The sequence below is a fragment of the Coturnix japonica genome, chromosome 2 (assembly GCF_054131305.1).
Source record: "Coturnix japonica strain WE chromosome 2, WE-NBRP24, whole genome shotgun sequence".
Classification (NCBI taxonomy): Eukaryota; Metazoa; Chordata; class Aves; order Galliformes; family Phasianidae; genus Coturnix; species Coturnix japonica.
Genome location: NC_140664.1, coordinates 135,690,568 through 135,714,755, shown reverse-complemented (window position 1 = coordinate 135,714,755; position 24,188 = coordinate 135,690,568). Strand labels below are relative to the sequence as shown.

The following is a 24,188-nucleotide window of genomic DNA, read 5'->3' as shown; positions in this document are numbered from 1 at the left end:
GTTAAAACTAATGCTGCAGACACAGAAAATGTTCTTTGATCCATTCTTTCCTTCTGGGGCTACAATCTCATACTGTAGCAGTTCAGGAGTGCTTCTCAAATTGCATATGAGGCATCCATGAGGTTCCTGCTCCTCAGTTATCACGACCTTAATGCTATTACTGTAATCCACTTCTCATGCCTCATCATTCCACCTTCTGCCTAGTGTCTCTAGATCCTTCCCAACTATCTGTGACAGAACGATGCTTTTGCGAACTACTGTCTCACTTTCTGAAGTGGACACAACCCCTCATCATTTCTTCTGCTTAATTCCTAGGCATTTTCCCTGCTGCTTGCAGGCTGTCCTCAAACTCTTACAATAACCAACATGATACAAATCTGTTTTACAGTGCTTTTGTTGTGTTAATTAATTTCTTTTTACACATAATGGTATTCAGTATGAGACAGTGATATCTGTAAGACATACATACATGTTGCTGCCATTGTGACACTCCTGCCGTAGCAGGACACTTTTTCCTCATCTTTATTCATGATGTATTTTGTTCAAATTGTGTGGGTTTATTCTCCCATGAGATAGTGAGCTTGAACTCAATGGGGGTGGGTGCTGTGTGCATTGGGAATTGGCTTGGCAGCATTTTGGCCTATGTTCTAGGCATCTGGAGTGGGACTCACTGGGCTAAATGTAGACGTTTACATCAGCCCTAGTTGCTATATATTCCCTTTCAGGCAGTGAGGATCTCAGAGTATTGGACTGAGCTGAGAGTAAAATCAATCTCATCCTAAAGTAGATGACAACAGTAGATCAGGTGAATTTCATTACCAAAAAAAATGTCTATTTATTTCTACTGGCTGCAAAGGAAACCCAGGCTAATTGGCTCCTCTGGAGATATCTGTGCTGGAGAAACCCAAAGAGATGTGACATGCAACCATGCCAGAGTTTTTTCCTTCCTTTTCTGCTAACCTTTGTGTGACTTTGGACAAACTACTGTGCTGTGCAGTCCTGTTTTATTTTCCTCCTTTTTTCCTACATTGGTAGTGTTTGAGAGGATGGAAGCTCTCACGTGTTCATGGAGAGACCATTGGAAGGTCCTAATTAGGACCATTGAAGGTCCTAATGATTTTTAGGATATCAGAACACTAACAGAAGAATAATTGTGAATTTCTATGTAACAGTGCCCCTGAAATACTCTATGTTCAGCAGTTATAAAGTCTTCAAACTCCAATCAACCTTTGTGAAGCTATGAAATACCACTAGCTCTGCACAGAAGACAGAAGCACAATGAACTTCCAAGGCTGCCTGCACATCACTCGCTGCTTTTTTGCTTCCCAGCAGAACCAATTGAGTATTAGATTAAGTTGCAGGCTTCGGGGAAGACAAAAGGAGCCAATACAGGTTTCTGGTCAACTGGAAAGTCTCACTGGGGACTGTAAGATTCTTTCCACATGTGCAAGATGTATTAGTCAATATGTGTAGAAAGCTCTTAGCAACCCCAATAACCTAATCCAGGTTTTTGATTTCTTTATTCCTAAAACGCAGACTAATTTTCTTCTCCTTTCCACAGCCTAGTATTTTTAGTAGGTCAGATGAGACTCTTCTTGTGGCTTTCAGGCAATATCCTGCCTGGCAACTTAGTTTATGTTTTACAGCCTGTTTTTAAACATGGCTTCTTTTGGTTTGCTCTTCATCCTCCTCATCATGGACACACTGGCTAATTCCAATCAAAATTGATAGAGAGGCCAAGCTCCAGCTTCCCCGAGCTATAAAGAGGGCATTCTATCTCTGAGAGGATGATGTAGGCTCGACAGCTCAATGAGGACCAGGCATTGGCAGGAAAGCTTCATTTGCTCACAAGGCAACTTCTTATGCCCTTTGTTTGTGTTTTAAGATGTTTTCTGCATTTATGAAGGATTAAAGTGAGGTAGCACAGGGCCACAAATTCTTTACATTCATTAAAGCCTAAGCAATAACAGTGAGTCTCCCTAGGGACGTGCTGATGGCGGGCATCCTCCCTTTTATGTAAGGTCTGATTTTTGTCCAGTCTCATATAGAGTAACCTGAACAGAGGTACATAGCAGGAGATCTAATGGCCTAAAAAGCAAATGTGCTGTTGTTGTTTCTTGCTGACTTGGACAGTAGTAAGGGACTTCTGGGCACTTAGAGGAACAGAGTGTTTCCAAGTCAGTTATCATGCATGGTGTCTATATGTTTTCAGAGGAAATGGGAGATGATTGACTTGTGACAATATGATTATTCTCCACCTTTTCTTTCTCTTCTTCCTTTCAACTTGAGGCTTACGTGATGACTATCCAAATCTTCCTAGCATGCACTGGAAAACATCACAGTGAAACAGAGTGGGAGGCAGGGGAAGCAAAAGCTTGACTGGCGCAGCCTGAATTATGCCACAGTAAATCTTATTGCCTAATGTATTGAAAGGAAGAGTACATGGAAAGACCTCTTAATCTATTCTTACTTGGCACTGATCCCATTATACTTGATGGAAAGAGGGTGGGACTACTCAGATATAACCTAACCCCATTTTTATTCAATTTTACATACTCACACCGCAGTCAGAGCACTAGGCCTTTGTAAGGCTTAAATATATATAGATATATACATAATACACATACACAAGCATAGGCTGCTCTGAAAGTAATGCCTCCTGTTTATTTCTATGGAAACTATGTGCTTGGTCTCCATAAATGTTCAGCAAGCATCAACAATTGTCAGTGGGGGCCATTTTTTCCGCATGGAGGAATTCAGATCCACCTCTTTGCTTCGTATGCACTTCCATGTCAGACACTGTACTGTCCTGCTGCCCCTCTGCTGCCATCTGTCTCATGGCAACAAAATGTTGTAATGGAATATTGGTGGGAAGGTTCAACTTCTATTGCCATCCCACCAACATCCACCTCTGATGTCATGGGTCAGCATAATAAGTCAGGAGGCATTACTTTCGGAGCAGTCTGTGGGTATTAAATGGGTCCTTTGTGTTCTTATCTGAAACACCGACCCTGAATTTGACCTTGTGTGAAATCACAGCTATTCTGAAATGAATGCTTCTGTGTTCTCATGTGACGTATGGAGTTCTGCACACCCACCTGGAGCAGCTCACTTTAAAAAATAACATTGGCACCATATGAGCATGTCAAGGTTGGTTCTCTTGTGTGTTCTTATAATCACCCTGCTGTGTCTCATCATTCGTCTCATAATGTGATTCACTTGTACAGGTTTTGTAGCTGTGGAGAATGACAAGTGTATTAATGTGCTGGAGGAAATAGATTAATGTGTAGCTAGAAGTCATTTATTATTTATGCTGTTAGAATCTTTTTACACCCACAGTAAATATTTTCCAACTTCTATGAAGCTGGAGGGATTCATCACCACAAACCTGCATTTCTTAATTCTCTCCTTCTTCACTGCAGTCATATTCCCAGCAAAAAAAAGAAGATGTCTCCATTTTCTAACAAGTGAGTCCATCAACTGAAATGAAGATTTCCATTTGTATGGCAGATCCTCCCCTTTGTATGCGATAACTTGCAGCTGTGCTCGCTTTGTGTTTCATCTCAAGTACGTGCAGCAAGGACCAGATTTTGATTAGAAGAGCTTTACTTTATGGGGGAATCACAGCATCATAGAATCATAGGATGGCTTGGGTTGGAAGGGACCTCAAGGATCATGAAGCTCCAACCCCCTGCTGCATGCAGGGCCACCAACCTCCACATTTAATACCAGACCAGGCAGCTCAGGGCCCCATCCAAGCTGGCATGAAAACCTCCAGGGATGGGGCATCCACAACCAAGTGGAAGTGGTTTCTACAAGAGTCTGTCTTCAAACAGTGTACAATTCATGGTGACAAGCCATAGTACAGCATAGTACCAGCTTATGGCCACATTGTTGTTGCATTTGAAAGTGTGTTTGGATCCATTTTACAGCGCGTGTTGAGAAACATTATGGTCCAGAAGCCCCTCTGATAAATTGGTAACTTAAAGGGTGTGATCTTGCTTTCCTTGCCCAACTGAATAGTCTCACTAATTTTAAGATCAGATGCTCAAATGTCATTGTTTAATAAGGATTCTTGGGGTATTTTTCAAACAGAAAAGGAAGAGGTGAGAAAAGACTACTTGTGCCATTTGAAACCCTTCTGCCTTATATTTAAAAACAGCATAGAGGCAGGGAAATGCAAAGGTAGGCACTAAACTCCCAATTACAACAGCCGAGTGGTGAGGAATTAGTTGATGATCCTGCATTTCTGCTGTCAGCTGTAGTTCTGCCTCTCAGTTGGCCTCTTGGGATTTAAATAGCTCAGTTCCACAAATAAGAGATGTATTTCATCCTCCTCCTCCTTCTACTCTTTAATCTTTCTCTCTGCCTGCTGTTTTTTCCATCAAAACCACAGTAGGGAAACCTTTGAGATTCGCCTGAGTCTTATCAGTGAGAACCTGATAACCGTCATAATGTGTTCATGGCATTTCATGTGTGAGTCGGTGGAATTAAGTCAGGAAGAGCAGCGGTGTAACGAGGTGGTTTGATGGACAATGTGAATTTCTTGTTTCCGAGCCTTGTGCTGCACAGTGGAAGAGATTGTTGTGCCTGTAAAGCGTTCATAGATGGGAAAGAGCTCATCACATCAATGGGTAGGGAGATGGGTGAGACAGGAGCCATTCAACTCTATCACATGTAGATTGGCTGGGGACTGAGAAACAACTATGTGAAATAGTGCAAGAGCTGGCATACAAAGCTTTCTTTTCCAGACAGTGTAGGTCACACTTTTGGGCAGAGCTTATTACTTTTCCAGAAGTGCCGTAGGTCACTTTTCAGTCTCCTCCGGATGGGTTGCCCAAGGAGGCTGTGGATGCCCCATCCCTGCAGGCATTCAAGGCCAGGCTGGATGTGGCTCTGGGCAGCCTGGTCTGCTGGTTGGTGACCCTGCACATAGCAGGGGGTTGGAACTGGATGAGCACTGTGGTCTTTTTCTACACAGGCCATTCTATGAGTCTAGGATTTGATTGGATCCAGCCAAAGGGAAACTGTGGCTTAATACTTAATTATATATGAGGAAAGTTTGCAAAAGGAGCTTTTCATTCAAGGTAGAAATGCAAAGAGATCATTCATCGAAGGTGCTCCCTTGTGGATCAAGGAACAAGAAGTTGTTTTCCTGACCCAGATTTACTCCAATATATTTTTTTCATCACATCTGTCTTTATTTTTGAGGGCTTTTGTTGTATACGCAATACAGCAGTATCTGATGTTCTATAGATAGCTGAATTGAAAAGATGGAAGGGAGAATCATTTTGCATTGATCCTTTAGCTCTTCTCACTGAAATGAAGAAACCATTTTCTTCACCATGAAAAATATACTTAGTTTAATTCAGTGCTTTTTTGGATGGTTGTTAAGTGCTATAAAGAATGGTTTGGAAATTAAAGCCAGCTCAATCTTTGTCTTTGTAATATTGGAACCACTTGAAGAATCTTCACTTATTTCTGCTGGAAAATACAGGACTGCATTTAGAAAAGTGAAGGGTTTACCAAATATCTAAGGAGCTCCATGTTTGAAATTGTCATTCTTTTGGTCATTCAGAAAACGATGAATTCCTCCAAAAGCTCATCAAACTCTGCTGCCCCAACCCTTCGGCCAAGATGTTGCTGAAGGTGCTGTGCAAACAGGTGTGAATGATGCTGAATACATTTTCTTTCCTGCTTTTCAGGCCCAGAGATGGTTGGGATGAGGAGATCTGGAAGTGCTGACACAGGTTAATGTGTCAAAAAGCAGATTTCTCAGAAAAGAATGCAGTTTTAGGATCATCTCTTTGGGAAGGCAGTTGTGGCTCTGGATGGAGCTGCATTCACTTGCCTCAAAGCATCATGCTCTGGTTGGGGCATTTGTTGGTTTTGCATATTTGAAACCAAAAGTACTCATTTCAAAACTCTCTTTCCCTCTTTCATTGCCATCTCTGAAAGTGTTCAGAAATCTCCAGTTTCCCAGATGGCGAGGTAGTTTTCTGGCTAGTTCTCTCATCAGTGCATGTGGGCAATTTGTTTGCCTTTCTAGCCCAAGTGTATTTTTTTCCTTTCTTTGGATAACATTCCTCTTTCTGTCCTTGAAGAATGAAGCCTTTCAATCTTAAGTATGATTACCAGGAAGATCCAGGACATTGCAGGGTGGGAGATGGATGTTACCACAAGTACCACTGCTTAGGATCCAGTGTTCTTTCTTTACTTCCTTGTCCCTTTAATCAGAGGAACAGAATCGTTAAGGCTGGAGAAGAGCATCTCATCCTCAAGTCCGACCCCAGCCCACCCCACCAAGGCCACTGACCACGTCCCTCAGTGCCACATCTCCATGGCTCTACACCATCTCCAGGGATGGTGACTCCATCACCTCCCTGGGCAGCCTGTGCCACTGCATTGCCACTCTGAGAATTGTTTCCTAATATCCAACCTGAACCTCCGCTGGTACAGCTTAAGCCCATCAGCTCTAACCGTTTTGCTGTTACCTGGGAGCAGTGGTTGACCCCCACCTCTCCACAACCACCTTTCAGGAGCTGTAGGGAGCAATGATATCTCCCCCGAGCCCCCTCTACTCCACAGTGAACAACCCCAGCTCCCTCAGGTCCACTAAAGGTCCATTCCTTATCCTAGAGCTCTGCCCCACTCGCAGTGCTTCACCCCAACCCATTGTCCCCCACAGTGTCATTTGCTTTTCCCCCACCAGCATCTCTGTTTGGATCCTCCAGCTCCCTTTGTTCCTATTCCTCCCTTCCGTCAAACCACCCCATTTTATTATTTCTGCCTCTTGCTCAGGGCATTCCCAGCACCCCATCTGCTGGGCCAGGTCCCTTCTCCCTATCCGAGCATCTCTGCTCATCCTCAGCTCTGCACACCAAAGGCAGCCATCGCCTTGGCTTTCCCAATTAAGAAAAGAAAAGAAACGCAGGAGTTTTATTGCTGTGATGGCTTTTCCTTTTCTGCCTGGCTCTGATTCGCAGCGTTTTTTGTGTTTTTTTTTTGTTGTTGCAGAAGAGTCCATCCCCGATGCTCCCAATAAGCACCGGTGTGCGTTGTGCGAGGGGAGGGAGGGAGCGGAGCATTACTGCAGCCCTGCGATGCGAGGCGGCACCGGGGAGCTGCGAGAGCAAGGAACCAGGCTGGGAGACGCAAACCCCTCTCTCTCTCCGGGCTCAGCCTCATCCCATTGGTTCCTGAGCTGCTGGTTTAAAGCCGAGAAGAGCTCAGAGCTCGGAGCTTCACAGGCAAAAGCAGAGTCTCAGCCAAGTTGCCAGCGCGCTGCGAGGGATCGCTGGGTGTCCGCAGCTTGGCGTGTCCGAAAAGGCAGAAAAGGGAACAAAAAAAAAGCAGAATAAGGAGGGAGGGGAAGGAGGCTGAGCCAGCCCTGCAGCCCCAAGGGGGAATAATGGATGTGACCATCTCTCAGTTCATCTTAGAAGAATTTGATGTCAACTGCAGCCTCCTGGATCTACAAGAGACTGTTTTAGAGAGTTTCTCTATCTCTTTCCTGGGCTTTCATGGTAGGAAACGTTACCTAGCGCAGGGCTCCGGAAAGCTTGGCGAGTGCTAAGATTTGTGATGCAGTGTGTTGCTTTCGTGTGCTTTCTCAGCTGCTTCTTTCTCCCTTTCTGTCTCTTTTTGTCACTCTGAAGGTCTGTACTGTAATGCCACCACGGATCAGATCGGGACCTGCTGGCCCAGAGCCTCGGCGGGGAAACTGGTGGAGAGACCCTGCCCGGAGTTCTTCAATGGGATCAAATACAACACCACAAGTAAGTGCAAACTCCTTTCCTTTCTCCGGCACATCTGATGTTGAGAAATCACCTGGGGACGTTCAAATTATTTCTCCAAGAAAAAGGAAAGGAGCGTTTCCCTGGGAATTAACATTTCCTCCACATTCCAGCCTGTATACTCAAAATTCCTGCCTGGAATGATGCAGATTTCTCAGAAGCTCTGACTTTTGGACAGTGATTCTTTTTTTGGTTAATCGTGTTTGGGTAGATTGGACAAAAATGCCCCCATCAATCCAAAGGAGTGTCTACTGTGCTGGCTGGCTGTCAGTGTGTTTATATGCAGATATGTATGGCCGTATGCTTGTTGTAATGTTACCGTGCTTCAGCCCTTCGGGTAATTAAAGATCCTCTGGCTTGCAAGGTGTTAAGGACACACACATAACTGTGTTTTAAAAAGGCTTCCCCTTGGAGTGACTGTTACTGTGAATGGGGACAAACAGGGCTGGAAGGTCTGTCTGATGAGCAGAAGGCTCATCAGTAACTTCACATTCTCTTTTAAGACTGGGGTGGCTGCATCGCTGCTGCAAGAGAAAGGGGAGAGGGTGCTACAAGGCATGTGAAAGTCAGAGCAGGGGAATATGGGGGCTCCTTGGAAATGGCTTGGAAGTGATGCTTCAGTCTTAGGGGTAAACAGTTGCAATGACTCACTGAGGATGCATTATTCAGGCTGTCGGACCCAGGCACTGATTTCCTTTCCCTTATCTGTCAATATTGTTTGGACCTTTCATTAAGATGTTTTCATGCATTACTTCCAAATACGTCTCTCCTACTTGTTTGTCACTTCGTTTTCCAGCTACTCTGGGCGTGTTGTGCTGGGAGCATTTAATTCTGTGTTCCTCTCCTAACTGTTGTTGAGGTGTTAATCTGATGGTCAGGTAGTGTTGCTTTCGCGGCGCTAGCAGTGACCGTCTCATCTTAGACTTTGTTTTTTAACTTGCTCAAAGTGACTTTCCTCTTTCCCCAGATCAGACAACTAAACAAAAGTTCCGTGCACATGCTGTGCAAAAGAAAGCATCATCTGTCCAGATTTGTTCTTAGGGATCCACTGTTATTGACTTTAAGCAAAGGAAGAGAGTTACTGCTGTGGTATCGTCCCCAAATTCAGTGTTCTCTGACCTGTGTGCTTTGCAGTATGATAGATGGCAATGGGCTGGGTTATGCTATGGTAAATAGCCAACTACCTTTCCAGTACCAATCGAGACACATTCTGAGAATTAAGGACAGCTTAAACTAGAGCAAGAGCATGAGAATGTGCCCTGAAAGAGCAACCAGAGCAAAGGTGCACTCAAGAAGTAGGAATATTCTTTTTGTTTCCATTTCTTTGGTGGAGGATGTCAGTATTTCCACTGCATTAATGATGTTCCTCCAAAAAGAAAGGATAAAAGGGAAAAAAAAAAAAACCACAACAAAAAACGACTGGTGGTTTCTTATTTATGTCATAAATACACTGGAGAGAATTTAAATGCTTTTCCTGTGCGTGGAATAAAAAAGTCTTAAATACCCCAGTGTATTTCCATGAACTGTGTTAATGCTTTCAGTCGTTCATCGCTGTGCTGATGTAAGGTTCTTCTCTGATCTCTCCTTTCCATTGATGGCTAATTCTCATCTTACAGTGGCATAGATCCTCTTAAGTACCTTCTTCCTAAGGCAGATTTAAATGGGAGAAATACTGATGAGGCTAAGGTTGTTGGGTTTTTTTTTGTTTGTTTGTTTTTTTGTGGTTGGTTGCTTTGGGTTCTTCTTCTTTTGAATGGCAGAAATAATTTCTTTGTCATAGCCTGGGAAAATGGTTATTTTTCAGTATGAATTGTGAGTATTTGTGGCAAGAAGGTTCATGTCTGCAGGTCGGGCTTGTAGCGCATGCTGTGCTGGTGCCCAGGTGCAGCAGTGTGTATACAGAACTAAGCTACACTCCAGCTTGCAAGTGATCTTAATACTCCTCCATTTGGGCAGCTCTTCCAACTCACTTCACAGAAGAGGAACAAAAGCTTTGAGTCAACTTGTATAGTCCTTAGCTGGGGAACAAGTAGTTGGTGGTTACAGCTTGGAAAAGCAGTGGAGCAGCAAGCTCAGATTTGAGCAGAGAGGTACAATCTCTTTTGTGGTTTGAAAGACTTGGCAATTAGTACATGCAGAGTATGCCCTTAATTTGGGGAGGCCAAGTGTTCAAGAAGAGTTTAGATGTTGTACTGGGGGACATGGTTTAGTGGGAGATATTGGTGATGGGTGGACGGTTGGACTGGATGATCTCAGAGGTATTTTCTAATCTTAATGATTCTGTGATTCTATGATCTGACTTCTTTTGTTTGCATGGTTTCACCATGTTAGCTTGTGGGATGACTAGGTGTCCATTTGTAGAAGGACTCAGTGTGCTTAAAGCCTGAACTATGTGTGCCTGTAATAAAATAAACACTGTACTGATTAAAGCAAAACAGGGACGTGATTGCAGATTTTGGAGGTGAATAACCCAGCTGCAAAGTCAAGACTTGGTCAGGGGGTGGCTTGGAGTGGCGTGAGATTTCTGCCTCGGACAAGGAGTGTAGTTTGTCCCATTCTAGTTTGCATTTTGGTGGAGAATCAGTTGTGTGTAACACTGCACTGAGTTGGTTCTGAGAGACAATTCAGACAAGTATAGAAAAACCAATGTGAAATGCCTTTCTTCTCTGAAGGGCTTAACCAGCTCTGGTTTGTGATTCCGCTATTTGTTGCACTGTCATGAATCCTCTATTTGAGAGCTGTTGCCTTTGAGGAGCTGTAATGTAGTGTTAGTTGTATTTTACATGACTGTTAGTTTATTTTTCAATCTAATGTGTATAAGTCTTCTGGATCTGTTTTGGTGATTCTTTTAGAAACTAAGACCTCAGAGATTCAAAGTTTGTACCCATTTTCTATAAGCAGCTCATCAGCTCAAGGACCCATAGCAATAGAGTTCCTCTTTAGCAAAGACTTTGCTTTCCGGACACCAAGAAAACCCAGACTTGTAAGTGCCCAAACTATATGGAAAACTTACAGCAGGCTCAAGTCAAACTCAATGCTCCCCTCCATGGCAAAGCAGCCTCTCTGAGTCCTGAAGCTCACAAGTCTATTTCTCTGCATTATTGTAGTTCTTGTGCGTGTAGCGGATGGAATTCAAGGCAGAACAGTCGGTCTCATCACCACACATCAGATCATCAAGGCTTTGGATGGACCTCTTGGTATCCATCTTGTCAGCTGTTACGCTTTGACCATCACTCTAACACCGTACCGTGTACCAGCAGAACACACACACACACAGAAACCCACCCCGTAAGAAATAATAGTGCATTAAAAATATCTACAATCCTTTTTGCCTTCTTTTTCATAAAATATTTCCATTCTAACTGCAGAACGTTCCCGCGGCGCTGTGCTGGTGTGCCTGTGTTTCTATGCGTCCCCTGGGAACCTCTGAGTGACTCAGATAAGTTTCAGCTGGATTCATAAAACACAGTCTGTCAGTCTGGGAGTATTTCTCATCTCTGACACTTTGTTACTTTTTCTTTTTTTTTTTTTTTTGATTTTTTTTTTATTTTTTTGCCTTTATTTGAGAAACTCAGTCATGCTGACAAATCAAGGTCTGGTTTCTCTGTGGTGCGATGGGTGAGTACAGGCAGAACGTTCTTCGGCCAACCATCTGAAAATGACACCATCCACTCAGAGCTTTGCCTTTTGGCAGAGAAGTCTTTGTGTTAAACCTGGAGGGAAGAAGTGAAAACCAAGGGGGAAATGTTGGTGCAGCGTGTGTCTGTGCGCTTGTCTCTGCTTGGGATCTATATTTAGCTAAAGATGACAGTATCGTTGCTGCCCTCTAGATGTGTTTATGCTTTGACAGCGTGAAGCTCTTATTCCTCTTTTAGAAAACAGAATAATTCACTTATTAGGATATCCTCAAGCTTGATTAATTCAGCAGATGGGCATAATGTGGCTTTTTTCACGGCTCGCAGAAGAGGTGGTTGTATGTGTAAGTATTTGGAGCGTGTTGCAGGCTGAAGTATGTCTACTTCAGCTCTTTCCTGTCATTGCAAATTGCCTTTTATAACGGGGAATTCCAGGATTAGTGTTCATTGGATAGTAAGAGATGGCTCTGGTAGCCATGCATGGCTGGCTGGAGTTTGACTTTGTGGTGGGACAGCTCTCCGGGCCAGCTCAGCATGGCAGATGGTGGTGGCAAGTGAGAGGTGGAAGCATTGCAAGCCTTTGGTCTGTAGATTAAGGTTGAGTTGTGGAGATGCTAATTCACAACCTGAAGCAGTGACTGAGCACCTGGTGGGGAGGCAGGGTCAGCCCAGGGGAGCTCAGGTGCATGCCATGCACCTGGGTGACCAGAAAGTGTGGACCCTGGCTTCATCCTTTCCCAGACTTCCTTTAAAGGTTGGCAGTGGAGGTGTGGGTATTGTGCCAGGTGCCTGTTGAGCTGAAATTTGGGATCTGGCCATAGGAGGTTGTAGTACTTTTGTGGTCAGCGGGGACAGAAGGTCTCTGCAGCTCTCACTGTAAAGCCCGTCTCTTTCTCACTACATGAAAGCTCTTTGACTGAGACAGGCAGTTCAGACGAGTCTTTGGGGTATTGCAAGAAGCATCCTCATTTTCTCCATTTTCTGCTACTGAAAATAGGCATACAGGCACCTAACTGTGTCCTGGTCCCTTACTGTCTGTTACAGGGCTGTGCTCGCCACCTTCTCCTCTCTGGCCCTACAACTGGATGCCCTGTGGGGAAGGATTTGGTGAGGGCTGGTGACTTAGCAACTGGGCTGCTGTTTGTGTGGCCAGACATGGGAGAGGGTGAGTGTGGGTATCACAGCTGTATCTATTGACACAAATTGCTTCACACTGAAAGAACAACTCCTGCAGCTCTTTGCTTGTAATCTTTTGTGTGATGAGGGTAGGGTGAAGAAGTGAATTAATAGCTCTCTTTCTTTTTCATGCTCCTCTTTTAAGAGAAGTTCAAGAGATTATTTTTAAAGGAGCAAAAGAGCTAATTTTCATAGGTTAAACAGCCCTTGTTTTGACAAGATCTAACCTGTGCTGCTTTTCTTTCTGATTAATTATTGTTCAGAGTTCTTCTGGAGCACTAGCTTTAACCTGTATATAAAACATGAGCCTTGCTTGGAAATCCTTGGTCTCAGAGTCCTGTTCAAACTGTGTGGATAAAATGTATCCTGGTAATTACAGACACGTGCATTTCTATAAGTGGCTGGCCTAGAGGCTCAATTAACGTTTTCACTTGTGTTCTACCTTGTGTATTTCACCATCCTGAGCAGTTCTGTTGATCACACACACGGCTTCCATTATCCTGAGTGATTATTAGGTCTTGATCTCTGAAGGCTGCGTCCTTGAAAGTCAAGTCCCTTCCTGATAGATGGAGACTGTTTATGCTATGGTGGCCTTTCATCTTTAGGGAGAGAAGGAAATTAATTGTCCATCAAGGGTGCCTTGTCAGCACGAGTGGCAGTTCCTAGAGGCACAGCTGGATGCAGTGGAGGTGTGGGCTGGGGAGAAGGATGAGGCAAGAGGAAGCGTCCAAGTGGCAGCCAGCAGATGCTGAGCAGTGCTGGTGTGCTGCCATTTGGACCAAAGGGCTCTTTGCATATTTAAAACACATTGCCGAGATGAGGTTTCAAAGGTCACATGCAAAGCTTTCTCCTTTTGCAAGGCAATGCATGTGTGTTTTCAGACTTAGGTGTTACTAAGCCCTGTCACCTTGTTAGATGCTTGGAATGCTTTTACCCCAAGGTACTCTTCAATGACTGGAAGAGATCTGGGTCAAGAAAAGATGTTTTTAGCCAGTTTTAATTATGGACTCACCACAGAAAGGTAATAAAAGAAAGTCTCCAGTCATGCTGGGGTGACCAGGACAGTTATTTGCCAGTTAGGGAGTCAAGAGCATATGGAAGTTAAAAGGAAGGAGGTGGATGAGAAACGGGAAAAAAAAACACAGCAGAGGAAAAATAAAGCCGGAATTGGAATTTTGGAGGAGGGAATAAAACGTATTTTTAAGCTCATAAAAGTCTCTCTGAGGAGCCTGAGTCTGCGGCTGATGAGGTCAGCTTGACTCCAGCAGGGCTGTATCCAAATGAAAATCTCAAACCGTCTTCGTTCATTTTCTCTCGCTACTTTAGGTTGGGTTCTTCCACAAATAAAGCAGTGGGAAGCTCTTGATTTCAGTGCATACACAATGGGGAAGGCTTTACGTTTTTGTTTTCCTCAAGTTTTTCTTTTCTTTTTCTTCCTATTTCCATTGTGAAGCGTAAGTTGTGGTAAAAAGATCTCCCTGCTTTTGTAGTTGGAAACAGAGCGTTGAAAACAAAAGGGGAAATGAAAATAACTCATCTTTCCCACTGCTATCATCCTGCGAAGTGCGTGATGTTTATTGAACGTGGAACAGAAGCTAATTGCATGTAGTAAAATAAGAAGATTACTAACGCTGCTTCAGTCATTTGAGGGACCTTTTGTGCAGCTAATTAAACAGTGATCAGTATTTTTGTTCTTCACCAGCCGGCTATGAGCTGGCTTTGCTGTGATCCTCTTTTGCCTACTTGGGATGCTCTGAAGCTTAGACTCGATTTTTGGGGCAGATTTGACACATTTCCCAGAGCTGGGGCTTGCTGCTGCTGTTCCAATCCTATGCCAAGGGCTGTTGGAGCTGGCACAGTAGTTGGTGGCCCAGACCTTTGCTTTGCTTGCTGTGTCCTGACCTTGAGCTTGGGGCAGAGCACTCATCTCTAGGGTTGCTTGGAGCAATGGCTTGTTGCAATGGGATGGGCCTCTGAGAGAGCCTGAGCCCCATGGCAAAGAGTGGGTTTTTGGATGTTTCTTCTCTAAGATGTCTAGTGCACCTCTCTGTTGCTTGCCTGAGCAAGCTGTTGTCTAAACAGCTACTTCCAGATGGCAAACAGATGATTCCCACAAATTGGGAATCAGATAATGCTTGCACAATCACGTGCTTCTGGGTCTAGTGAGGTATGAAAGAGGGAACAGCTCATGAGAACATCGGAAAGGGGAAAAAACAATGCTTTACAGTGGGATACAAAGCTCATCTCAGAGGATCAAAATGAGGGGGAAAAATCCCACCCAGTTACATCAGTGTGGGCACTCTGACGTGGAGGTGGGGTTTCTTTGGTTGTTCTCCATCATGACCATCTTCCTCCTAGCCGTGCTGTTTGTGGATGAGGTCTGAGAGCTCAGTGGGGAAGGCATAGCCAGGATGTGACTGTGATGCTCTGGCTTCCAGGGAGTGTCATTGGAATGACACTGAAGGAATGGTCACCCGTAATTCTTCCTCTCAGCCACAGGGTGTCACTTATAGTGCAGGTAAAGTGTCCACAAGCATCTGCGTTGAGACACTTGAGGGTGAAATGATGGATGGCGTAATGAGAACTGCTGTGACCAGTGCTCCTGGATGTTGTCCTGCTGTAATCACTGACAGTGATGCCTTAGCAGCTGCCACATCCTGCTGGGTGGTAAATAGGGCTCCCTGAAGGGAAGTGATGACCAGAATACAGTGGTGAAGGAGGAGGTGGAGGGTGTTTGGAAGGAGCCCAGCTGTCCTTGGCCTGAGGGAGCACTTGTAAGTTGCAGGCTGGAAGGGTCAGCTGGTGCTGGCTTCACCAGGACTGCTAAAGGATGGGAAGTGCTAAGCTCTGTTCCCTGTTATTTGTCTTTCCTTTGTTTTTCAGTGGTGTGGAAATTTCTTTGCTCTTCATGTAACAGTGAATTTTTGCAATTCCTATGGCTTTGGAAGAGCAGTATTTTAAGTTTTATCTGGGTCCCAGCAAAGTTCTAACTGACAATGTCATGCAAGGCTTTGCTTGTGGTCTGCTGTCCCGTGAAAAGGGAGCTCTTAATCAGTTTTGGACCACAACACTACTTACTACTTGGTGTCAGTATATAGTAGTCATTCTTAGTAGCTGGGAAAGACAATGAGAAGTATGGAAATTGGAGGGAGGTGGATTTTTAGTAGATACTCTGCTTTTTCAGCACTGTTTAATTCCTATCAGATGTTACTCATGGAATTAGTAACCAGCAATCTCTTGGGACAAATCCCTAAAATCAATAAAACTCAGGCTGCATTATGCTGACAAAGTTCTGCAGTGCTTGGAAACAAACTGAAGGGCCAGATGCTGCTCCAAAAGAGACCCGTAAAAGAAGAAGCAATCTATTGAAGTGAACAATAAGAACAAAAACTGTCTCAGTGTTTTAAAAATAAAGATATTTCCCTGGGAAAATTGCAGAACCATAGAATTGCTTAGATGGGAAGAGACTTTTAGAGGCCATCTGGTCCAACCTCCCTGCAATGCACTGGGACACCCACAGCTCCATCAGGTGCTCAGAGCCCTGTCCAGCCTCACCTTGAGTGCCTACAGTTACGGAGCATCTACCACCTCAAAGGGCAACCTGTGCCTGTACCTCACTGCCGTTACTGTGAAAACCTTCCTTACATCCAGTTGTAATCCACCTGGCAGGTGGTTAAGCACCATGCAGTCGTTCACTCCCTCCCTGTCCAAAACCCTGTATAGCTGGAAAGTGCTGACTATAGAGTGACCCATGAATTAATGCAGTTCCTTGTCCTTCTGAGTCATCCAGGGAGCAGAGACTGGGATGGAAAACAGAAAACGTGCTATGGAAACGAGAAAGACAAAACAGGAAGTTACTTTTTTAGTGCACTGTTACCATCTCAACTAAACTTAGCTGTGAACTCCTATGGACTCTTTTTCTCAGTGCTGAGAGTATTAATTAATAGTGAATTACACCACTAATACCTGAAACATCAGCATCTGTGTATTGGAATACACTTGAACAACTGTCCTGAGCACTTGTTCTCTGAGTGATGTGGGGCTGCAGGGAGCCAGGTGGCTGATGCCAGCCTACATGTCCTTCGTAGAGTCACAGCCTTTCGTAGTTCCTCACCAGTGCTTTGCACTAAGGGATGCCAGGATCCCATAGATCCATACTCAGTTCATTTCAACCATCCAGTGTGATCTGAGTTCCCCACTTCAATTAAGTTTCATGCATAAATAATTCGTATTTAGCACGTCTGCCTCATGTTGGGCCTCCCTAAAAATGAACATTTCCAGCTGTCAGCTCGTAGCTGTTGGTTGTGACTAAGGAAACCTTCTTTACAGCACTAGAATAAGAAGGGTAGTGTTTTATCTGTTTTATTTTGGTTTGGGAAGGGAAAGGAGAGAAGAAAGATCTTTTTGGATCTGTACCCTGCTTCAGTGTCCCCTCAAAAATGACAGGGGTGGACCCAAATGCATCTAGGATGATGTTCTGCATTTCCCAGCCCAGAGGGGAGAGGGTGTAACACTCTGAATACAGACATTTGATGCAAGTTCTTCTTTTGTCCTTGTAGAGATCTCAAAGACCATCACAAAGATTTTTCTCTTATCATTAGGTCATCCCTATCCCATTCTCAGCCTGAATTTGCCTTTTTTTATCCTAATCTTTTGGTAACGCCTTCATGTCTCCTTTCTCCTACTAAATGAATTCTGACAACAACAATAATAGCAGTTTTATTCTCTCCCAAGAAACATTTAGAGCTTTCTTTTATCCGTTCTGTGAATGCTGATGGAATGGATGGATCTGTGAGCTGCACTGGAGAGGCAGGTTTGGCAGAAGAGGGCAGGCATCCCGGCAGTGTGTTTCAGTTTACATTGCCACGAGAGCATGCAGAATGTTCTCTTGTAACTAGAAATGTGATAAATAGCACTTGGATTTTTCAGCGAGTGTGTTAAGGTACCAGAGATCCTTGTTTTGCTGATTCCCTGCTAGATTTCAGCTGCAGACCCATGTCTGGGTTGCTGTGATTACATCAGCACTCTATGGATGAGCAGAAGTAGAACAACTGATTGCAAATACGGGGCCTGAAGACAATTTGTTTTGCTATTTTTCATCACTTTTCCAGCCGGTTAGGTAAGCTGCATGCTTCCTGCCTGCCTCACCTTGGTGTGCTTCCATAGCCCTATTCCTGGCTCCCTATTCCTGCAGCACCTTGACCAGGCACTGAACGTACCAGGAATGGGGCAGACACATGAATAAGTCACTGATGCTCTGCAAACCGTATGGAAATCAACCAGGAGTGTGCTCAGCTTCTGGTAAACCTGAGATAAAACTCGTCTTCTTAAAACTCAGGAGAATAAATTCATTTGGTAAGTTGGGTGTCCAGCCAGCCCTTTGCATTCAGGAGTAACTTTGAAAACTTGGCACTGACTTAACCATTTTTATCTGGAAATGAAGTGTTTCTAGCAACTTCAAGTGCTCAGTTTCCTATTGGGATTCCATATATTTTACCTTCTGGTCTGTGCAATTGCTCTGCACCATCTTGTTTGCTTTTGTTCACACTTTGCCTGATTTCTGGGGAACCAAGTGAGACTCACAGGGCACTGACCTCTGTCTTGTTGCTGTGTTGCCTTAATGAAAATCAACTAGGAAAGGCAGGGCTAATTGCTTAGATTTAATCCTGTACTGCTGATGACTCATTGATGGCTCTTTCTGGAAAGCAGATACTTAAGGTAGAAGGACTGGATAAAAATAGCTTTCTTGAGATGAAGTTGAATAGTTTAAGCGCTGGAAGTTTCAAGTGTCTGGGTTCTGAATGTTGTGTAATGCTTGCTGAAATCTTGAACTCTGACTTTTCTATCTGCATCTGCTTCCATCTTGGGTTAAGAGGAATAAAGCTGCTGTCCAGCTCTCAGCAGAAAGCACCAGTGACTTGGTTCCAGATGTCCCTGGGATGAGCCTGGAGCTTGCATTTAAGCAGTGAGGTGAATTCTTGATGCAGAAGTCCTTTTCACACCTGGGTGGCTCTCTGAAGCCATCTAGAAACACACAGATCAGATATCAGAATTTAAAGCTCTCTTGTCTTATTGGGACTGACTTGTTTGCAGTGCTGATTTCTTTCCCTTGCTCTAAGGGGAAGGAATTACTGAAGGGTAAAAAAAGAGTGGCAGTGTTAATAAAAAAAGGATAGCAGAGAAAAGATTGGGCAGAGGGAGAGCAGGGAATCATCCTGGCAGGCTGGGAATGAAAAGGGAGGCAATCGGTTGAGATAAAAGTGAATGGAGATGGAAACCTCATGCATGAGTTGAGTGCCACGATGGGAATGGGTGAGGGGACAGTTTCTGCAGAAAACTTTACTGAAAGAGTTTAGTGGTTTTAGATGCAGAAATGACCTTATGCAGGGCTTGGCAGCACTGTGTGGCAGGTTGTGAAGAGATGAGCAGCAGCACAGCAGCTCCGAGGTGGGTGTTGAGAGGTTGGATGGAAAGATGGCTTCAGCTGCAGGTTGGGAAGGGCTCAGACTCAGTGCTGCCTAAAAATACAGTGTGTGAATCCTGGTGGTGGGATTGGGCAAGTATTAGTAGACACACAGAAGGCATTTGTAAAGAACAGCTTCAGTGCCGTGCCTGCCAGCAATAAATAGCAATGAAAATGTGAGCAGTCATCCCAAGGAGCGGAGGGTGAGAGAGGGGAGCTGTTGGGTAAATAACAGATGTACAGACTGTGTGATATGTGCTGTATGACAACAAGGATGAAATAATGGTCACAATAGCTGACAGCAGTGTCACCTGGAGCCTCTGAGCAAGCTAAAACTCAAGAGAAAGTAAAAATAATGGCCAAGCCAATGTACCTGTCTTGCAAATGAAACGTTGTCTGGCTTGGTTTTGAGTGTGTTTGGCTTAAATGCTTGCACAGTTTCCATTCTCCTATGGAAAAAGTTGTCCATAGACTTTCTCTTAATTATATGTTGCTGCCTCTCCTTTGGCTTTCTGGGCCTTTGAGTTGTTGGGCATGCAGGCAACAGGAGCACAGCTGCATATTAGAACTGATTGATTGTGACTAATTGCCTTAAAAGAGCAGATTTCACTGGGAATACAAAGACCCGGCCATGGCTTGTCTTACGTGCTCAGGACACCACTAATATGTGGGGCTGTTCTGATACACAGCTGCGGTCAGTAGAGAGCATTTGTGTTTGTGCCAGCTTGAAAGGGGTGGTAGTAGGCAGGTTTCACCTCTAACTGTCAGAACAGACAATAAATGAGATCCATTCCATACCCTCAAGCATGATGCTTTGGTCTCCTGCCCCTTGGTCTTACCCTTTGTAAAGAAGCTCCAATAAATCAGGATCTCTGCAGCCACACAGCTCCTCTAAGGACCTCTGTTGTGATTTTTTGGTTTAGAGTGCAAGAAGTTCTCAGATGAAGTGTCACCTTTATTCCCCGGTGCCATTAATTTCCCTGCCCAAGAAGGACAGTTTTGAGGGCAGAACTGGTGTTTTGCAGCCCTTTGTAAGAGTTTTAATACCGCGGCTTTCAGATGTGCGGGGTGCTAAGTAGGCTGTTGGAATTCAATATTGTAACATTATTGTCTCCAGGGCTCTTTTTCAGTAATAGAATCTTCTGTTTTCAACAAGAAAACGTGAAGTGAATGTGAAGCATCCTTCTGTGTGGTTATCTGGGGACACGGAGCATTTGTGATTAAAGTGCTCAGAGTAACCAAAGTATCCGTGAGCTTCATTTTTCAGTCAATATGTGCACGTGATTATTACAGTGGCCAATATATTTCTGTATTTGACCATCTACTTTTGGAGCTCATCTATCACTCCTGGTTTAGTTTTGGTGCAGATGTGCTTGTCTCCATCACCTGCTGTTTTTCTGCATGCCAAAGGGAATGCTTAGCTATCAAAATCTTGTTTCTTCTGCTACTTGGTGCTCTTCTCTGCAATGCAGAATTGTTTCCTAGGCTACGTTTGCTACTGTAATACATATTCTGTTGTCAGATATCCTATCCAGTGGGTTTTGTCTCCTTCCTTGATCCACTGAAGATAAATTAATGAACTGTCTTGCTTTATCAGAAGATATTGTCTTCAGTTTCTGTAAAATGAGCTCAGTTTTTGCAAAGAACTTGTTTTTTTCTTCTGAAAATGTGTTTTGGGTGCATCATTCAGCGCCATAGCACAAATGAAGAGGAATTCCAGCTCTCAGGTGATGATGGAGATATTGTAGAATCAAAACAAAGACAGTGCGCTAAAAGAAAGCAACATTTGATGAGGCTCTGCACTGCCTCTTCATTCTAAAACTAAAGCAGAAGGTACGTTGACTATCTGGAGGCTTTATTGCCTGTCTGATATGGGAGACCTACAGTGGCAGTGGGGTTTCCCAGTAGATGGCGAACATAAAGAGAGCAGGGAAGGGGGAGGATTGTCCTTTCTCTGTGCATTGTGAGGCTTTGCTCTGTCACTCGGATTACGCTGATAACACCACTTGTCATTATACAAATGGTCTCTGTCCACCCCAAAGCCCAGCTCATGGACGTTACTCAGTTCACAAGTCACCTTCTGGATTGCTGCAGTTGCAGCAGGTGTTGGCTTTAAACTGGTATCCTTTGAGTGCTCCAATTCAGTGGTCGTCTCAGCAACATGTGCTCCGGGATGAAATACAACCAGAGCTGCTCAGTTTTACTGCTACAGTCCTTACTTGTGAACAAATGTCATTAACTTTCCCTACTGTTTAACCTTCACAGCTGTTTCCATCAGCGGCAATGACTGGGATGAGCTAATTACATAGATTATGCAATTTGGTTGCATCTCACACATGTAATTTTGTAATGAAGGAGGAGTGCCATGTAGAAACCATTTGCATCAATCCGCCTTTGACTACAAGGGTCTGGCAGGAAGCTTTGCAGGAGAAACTTTGCTTAAAGTGGCCAAATAAGAGTCAGATCATTGATAACAACAAACAACTCAAGACAATTCTGTGTCCATTTGGAAGCGAATGCCTATGTATTAACAGTCTTATTGGTGGATAAGTAACTTTCAGCTGCAGTACTAGCAATGTCCTGGATGCTTAAACGGATCTTATGAATGAATGTATGAAAATGTAACTGATCCTCTGCAGATTTTGAAGTGCTGATTTCATTTTTTGCAAGGCTAGGCGGGCAGTTTTCTGTGCTGTGTGCTCTGTTGTCATGGTGTTGTTTGTGGTAATTTTTGTCTTCCTTCCTGTATGGATAAAGTCGTTGGTGATTACCTTCATTCTTCTCGTGCTTCTGTAGTGCCTTGGGATCGGGTCTTTGGTTGGCTCTAGACAAATAATTGAACATGGCAACTATTAGGAGGCTCTAGAGAGGATTTAGCAGGCCAGGAGATGTAGTATAAACACTAAAACCTCATTCTGACAGTTGTTCAAAATCACAGAACTACAGAATCTTAGAATGGCACAGGTTGGAAGAGACCTCAAGGATCACAAAGCTCCAACCCCCCTGCTGCAAGCAGGGCCACCAACCTCCATATCTAATACTAGACCAGGCTGCCCAGGGTCCCGTCCAACCTGGCCTTGAACACCTCCAGGGATGGGGCATCCACAGCCTCTCTGGGCAGCTGTTCTAGCACCTCAGCACTCTAGTAGTAAAGAACTTCCTCTTGACATCCAACCTAAATCTTCCCTCCTTCAACTTTAAACCATTTTCTATACCCAAGCTAGCTCATTTCTTAGTGGTATATCCTGCCATGAACATAGAAGGAGATTGTTTTTTAATCCCAAGAACCATGGTCTACTTTGCAGTCCGGAGGTGTGATTTAGGCTGTTGGCTGTTGCAGGTGCACCCGTAGCACCTTGTCTCAGTGCCAACAGCATCAAATGTGTAACAGCTCCATCTCCAATTTCTGGTGCTCAAGCCCAGCAGGGACAAAAAGGCAGAGATGTCAACACCTGGATGTGTGCTCTGACAGTTCAGTTGGTTGCATTCCTTTTGCTTCCTGGTAGATATTGCCAGCTTTCATAATTCTCATGGAGCTGTTTTGGTCGGCAGCATAAAAGTGACTGGAGATCCATGCCTGAATTTTAAGGGAGTTGTAAGTGCTTTAAATTCAACACCTATCGCTTATCGCTAAACACGCTGCTTTTCAGCCTCAGAAAACCATCAGGATTCATTCAGTGCACTGCCTAAAACCATTTCGGTCTCTTAGCAGCTTAGTGAAGCCCTATAGAGAAACTCTTTGCCTGCGGCACAAATTCTTTCCTAAAATAGAGACACCGGGCTGCATTGCCTTGTTATTTTTACCTGAAGTTCTAGGGTGGTTGTCTTGGTTCAAAGGATATCAAAACAGATCTTTGTTTTCATTGAAACAAACTCACTGATCAGAAGTAATCATCTTCATTCAACGCAAGTATTGTTATATATAATACAGAGATACTTCCCTGGAGTTTTTGAAGTCATGTCCTGTTTAATATGGTCCTGAGAGCTGCACATAAAAGTGTTTTTGCCTTCTCTGACTTTGCTCCAAGGCTGAAGCTCCCCCACTTTTCCCCACCATGTCAGCTCAAAGCTCCAGGACTTCCCTTGCCCAGCTTCTCTCCATTCAACTCATCTTTAAGAACTTCAGTTCCCACTGAAGCAGCATTTGCCAATCATCTGCTTCCCTCACAGTTACTGCGAGGCCATCAACCCCGAATGCTCTGGGATCCTGTGATCTCAGTGTTTGAATTCTGAGGTCAGTGACTTTGGCTTATCCATGGGAAAAATGTTCCCATTAGTAAATAGAAAGATGGTGGACGGATTGAAAGCAGGATGTGTGAACTGGCTGCTGTCAGATGTAATCACACAGTATTCTCTGCAATTGGAAGCATCTTGTGAACGGCTTTTGTAAATGATTTCCAATACCGAAGTAACGGAGGCACTTGAAGTAATTGGTACATACACGCTGCATTGTAAATCTGTTTAAACAGAGATAATGATCTCTGCTTTTCTTGTAGACAGAACTAATTCCCGAGTAATTCTCTGAAGCTGAGTGTTTCTTCCTGTCATATTCTGGATATACGATCATGTAACAGCTAATTGGGGCAATTAGCTCAAGTTCCCATGTGATGACCAGATGAAACTGTTACATGATGTATTAATGTAATAATACATTACGTATTATTGTACACAATGGGTGCTCCATCCCTTCAGGCACTCAAGGCCAGGCTGGATGTGGCTCTGGGCAGCCTGATATGGTGGTTGGCAACCATGCACATAGCAGGGGGCGTTGAAACTGGATGATCATTGTGGTTCTTTTCAACCCAGGCCACTCTATGGTTCTATGATAGGAGTCATTAAGATCAGAAACGGAGAAGAACAAAATTCTTGACTGTAATTGTAAACCCTGACAGCAGGGTTGTCTTCTGCCTTGTCTAGAGGCAAGGTCTGACCCACATATGCAGTGATGTGCTTTCAGGGGAGGTGAGTGCACAACTCAATAGAAAGCTATGTTACTTCCAGGAGGTGTGTAGAAGGGAGAGGGCACTGCAGCTGGGAGACAGACTGGGTCTCGCCACTGCCATTTATGAAAACAAAACTCCTGGAGTAAAAATGGAAACAAATAATGTTAGGCTTTAA

The 24,188-nt window shown here is 44.1% G+C and overlaps 1 protein-coding gene across 4 annotated transcripts in view; it reads left to right on the top strand.

Annotated features, from left to right (window-relative positions):
• Positions 1-24,188, top strand: part of CRHR2 (corticotropin releasing hormone receptor 2) — a 108,742-nt gene that overhangs the window by 25,342 nt on the left and 59,212 nt on the right. Inside the window, exons 2-3 of one of the 4 annotated variants that reach the window (XM_015852926.2) lie at positions 7,018-7,526; positions 7,659-7,778. The exons of 1 other annotated variant lie outside the window; for it this stretch is intronic. In XM_015852926.2, coding sequence (XP_015708412.1) covers positions 7,412-7,526; positions 7,659-7,778 — 235 coding nt within the window. In that variant the 5' untranslated portion in view covers positions 7,018-7,411. Of the gene's footprint in view, positions 1-7,017; positions 7,527-7,658; positions 7,779-24,188 lie in introns of those variants that run through there. 2 more of the 4 variants (XM_085539074.1, XM_015852925.3) reach the window with 2 other exon arrangements.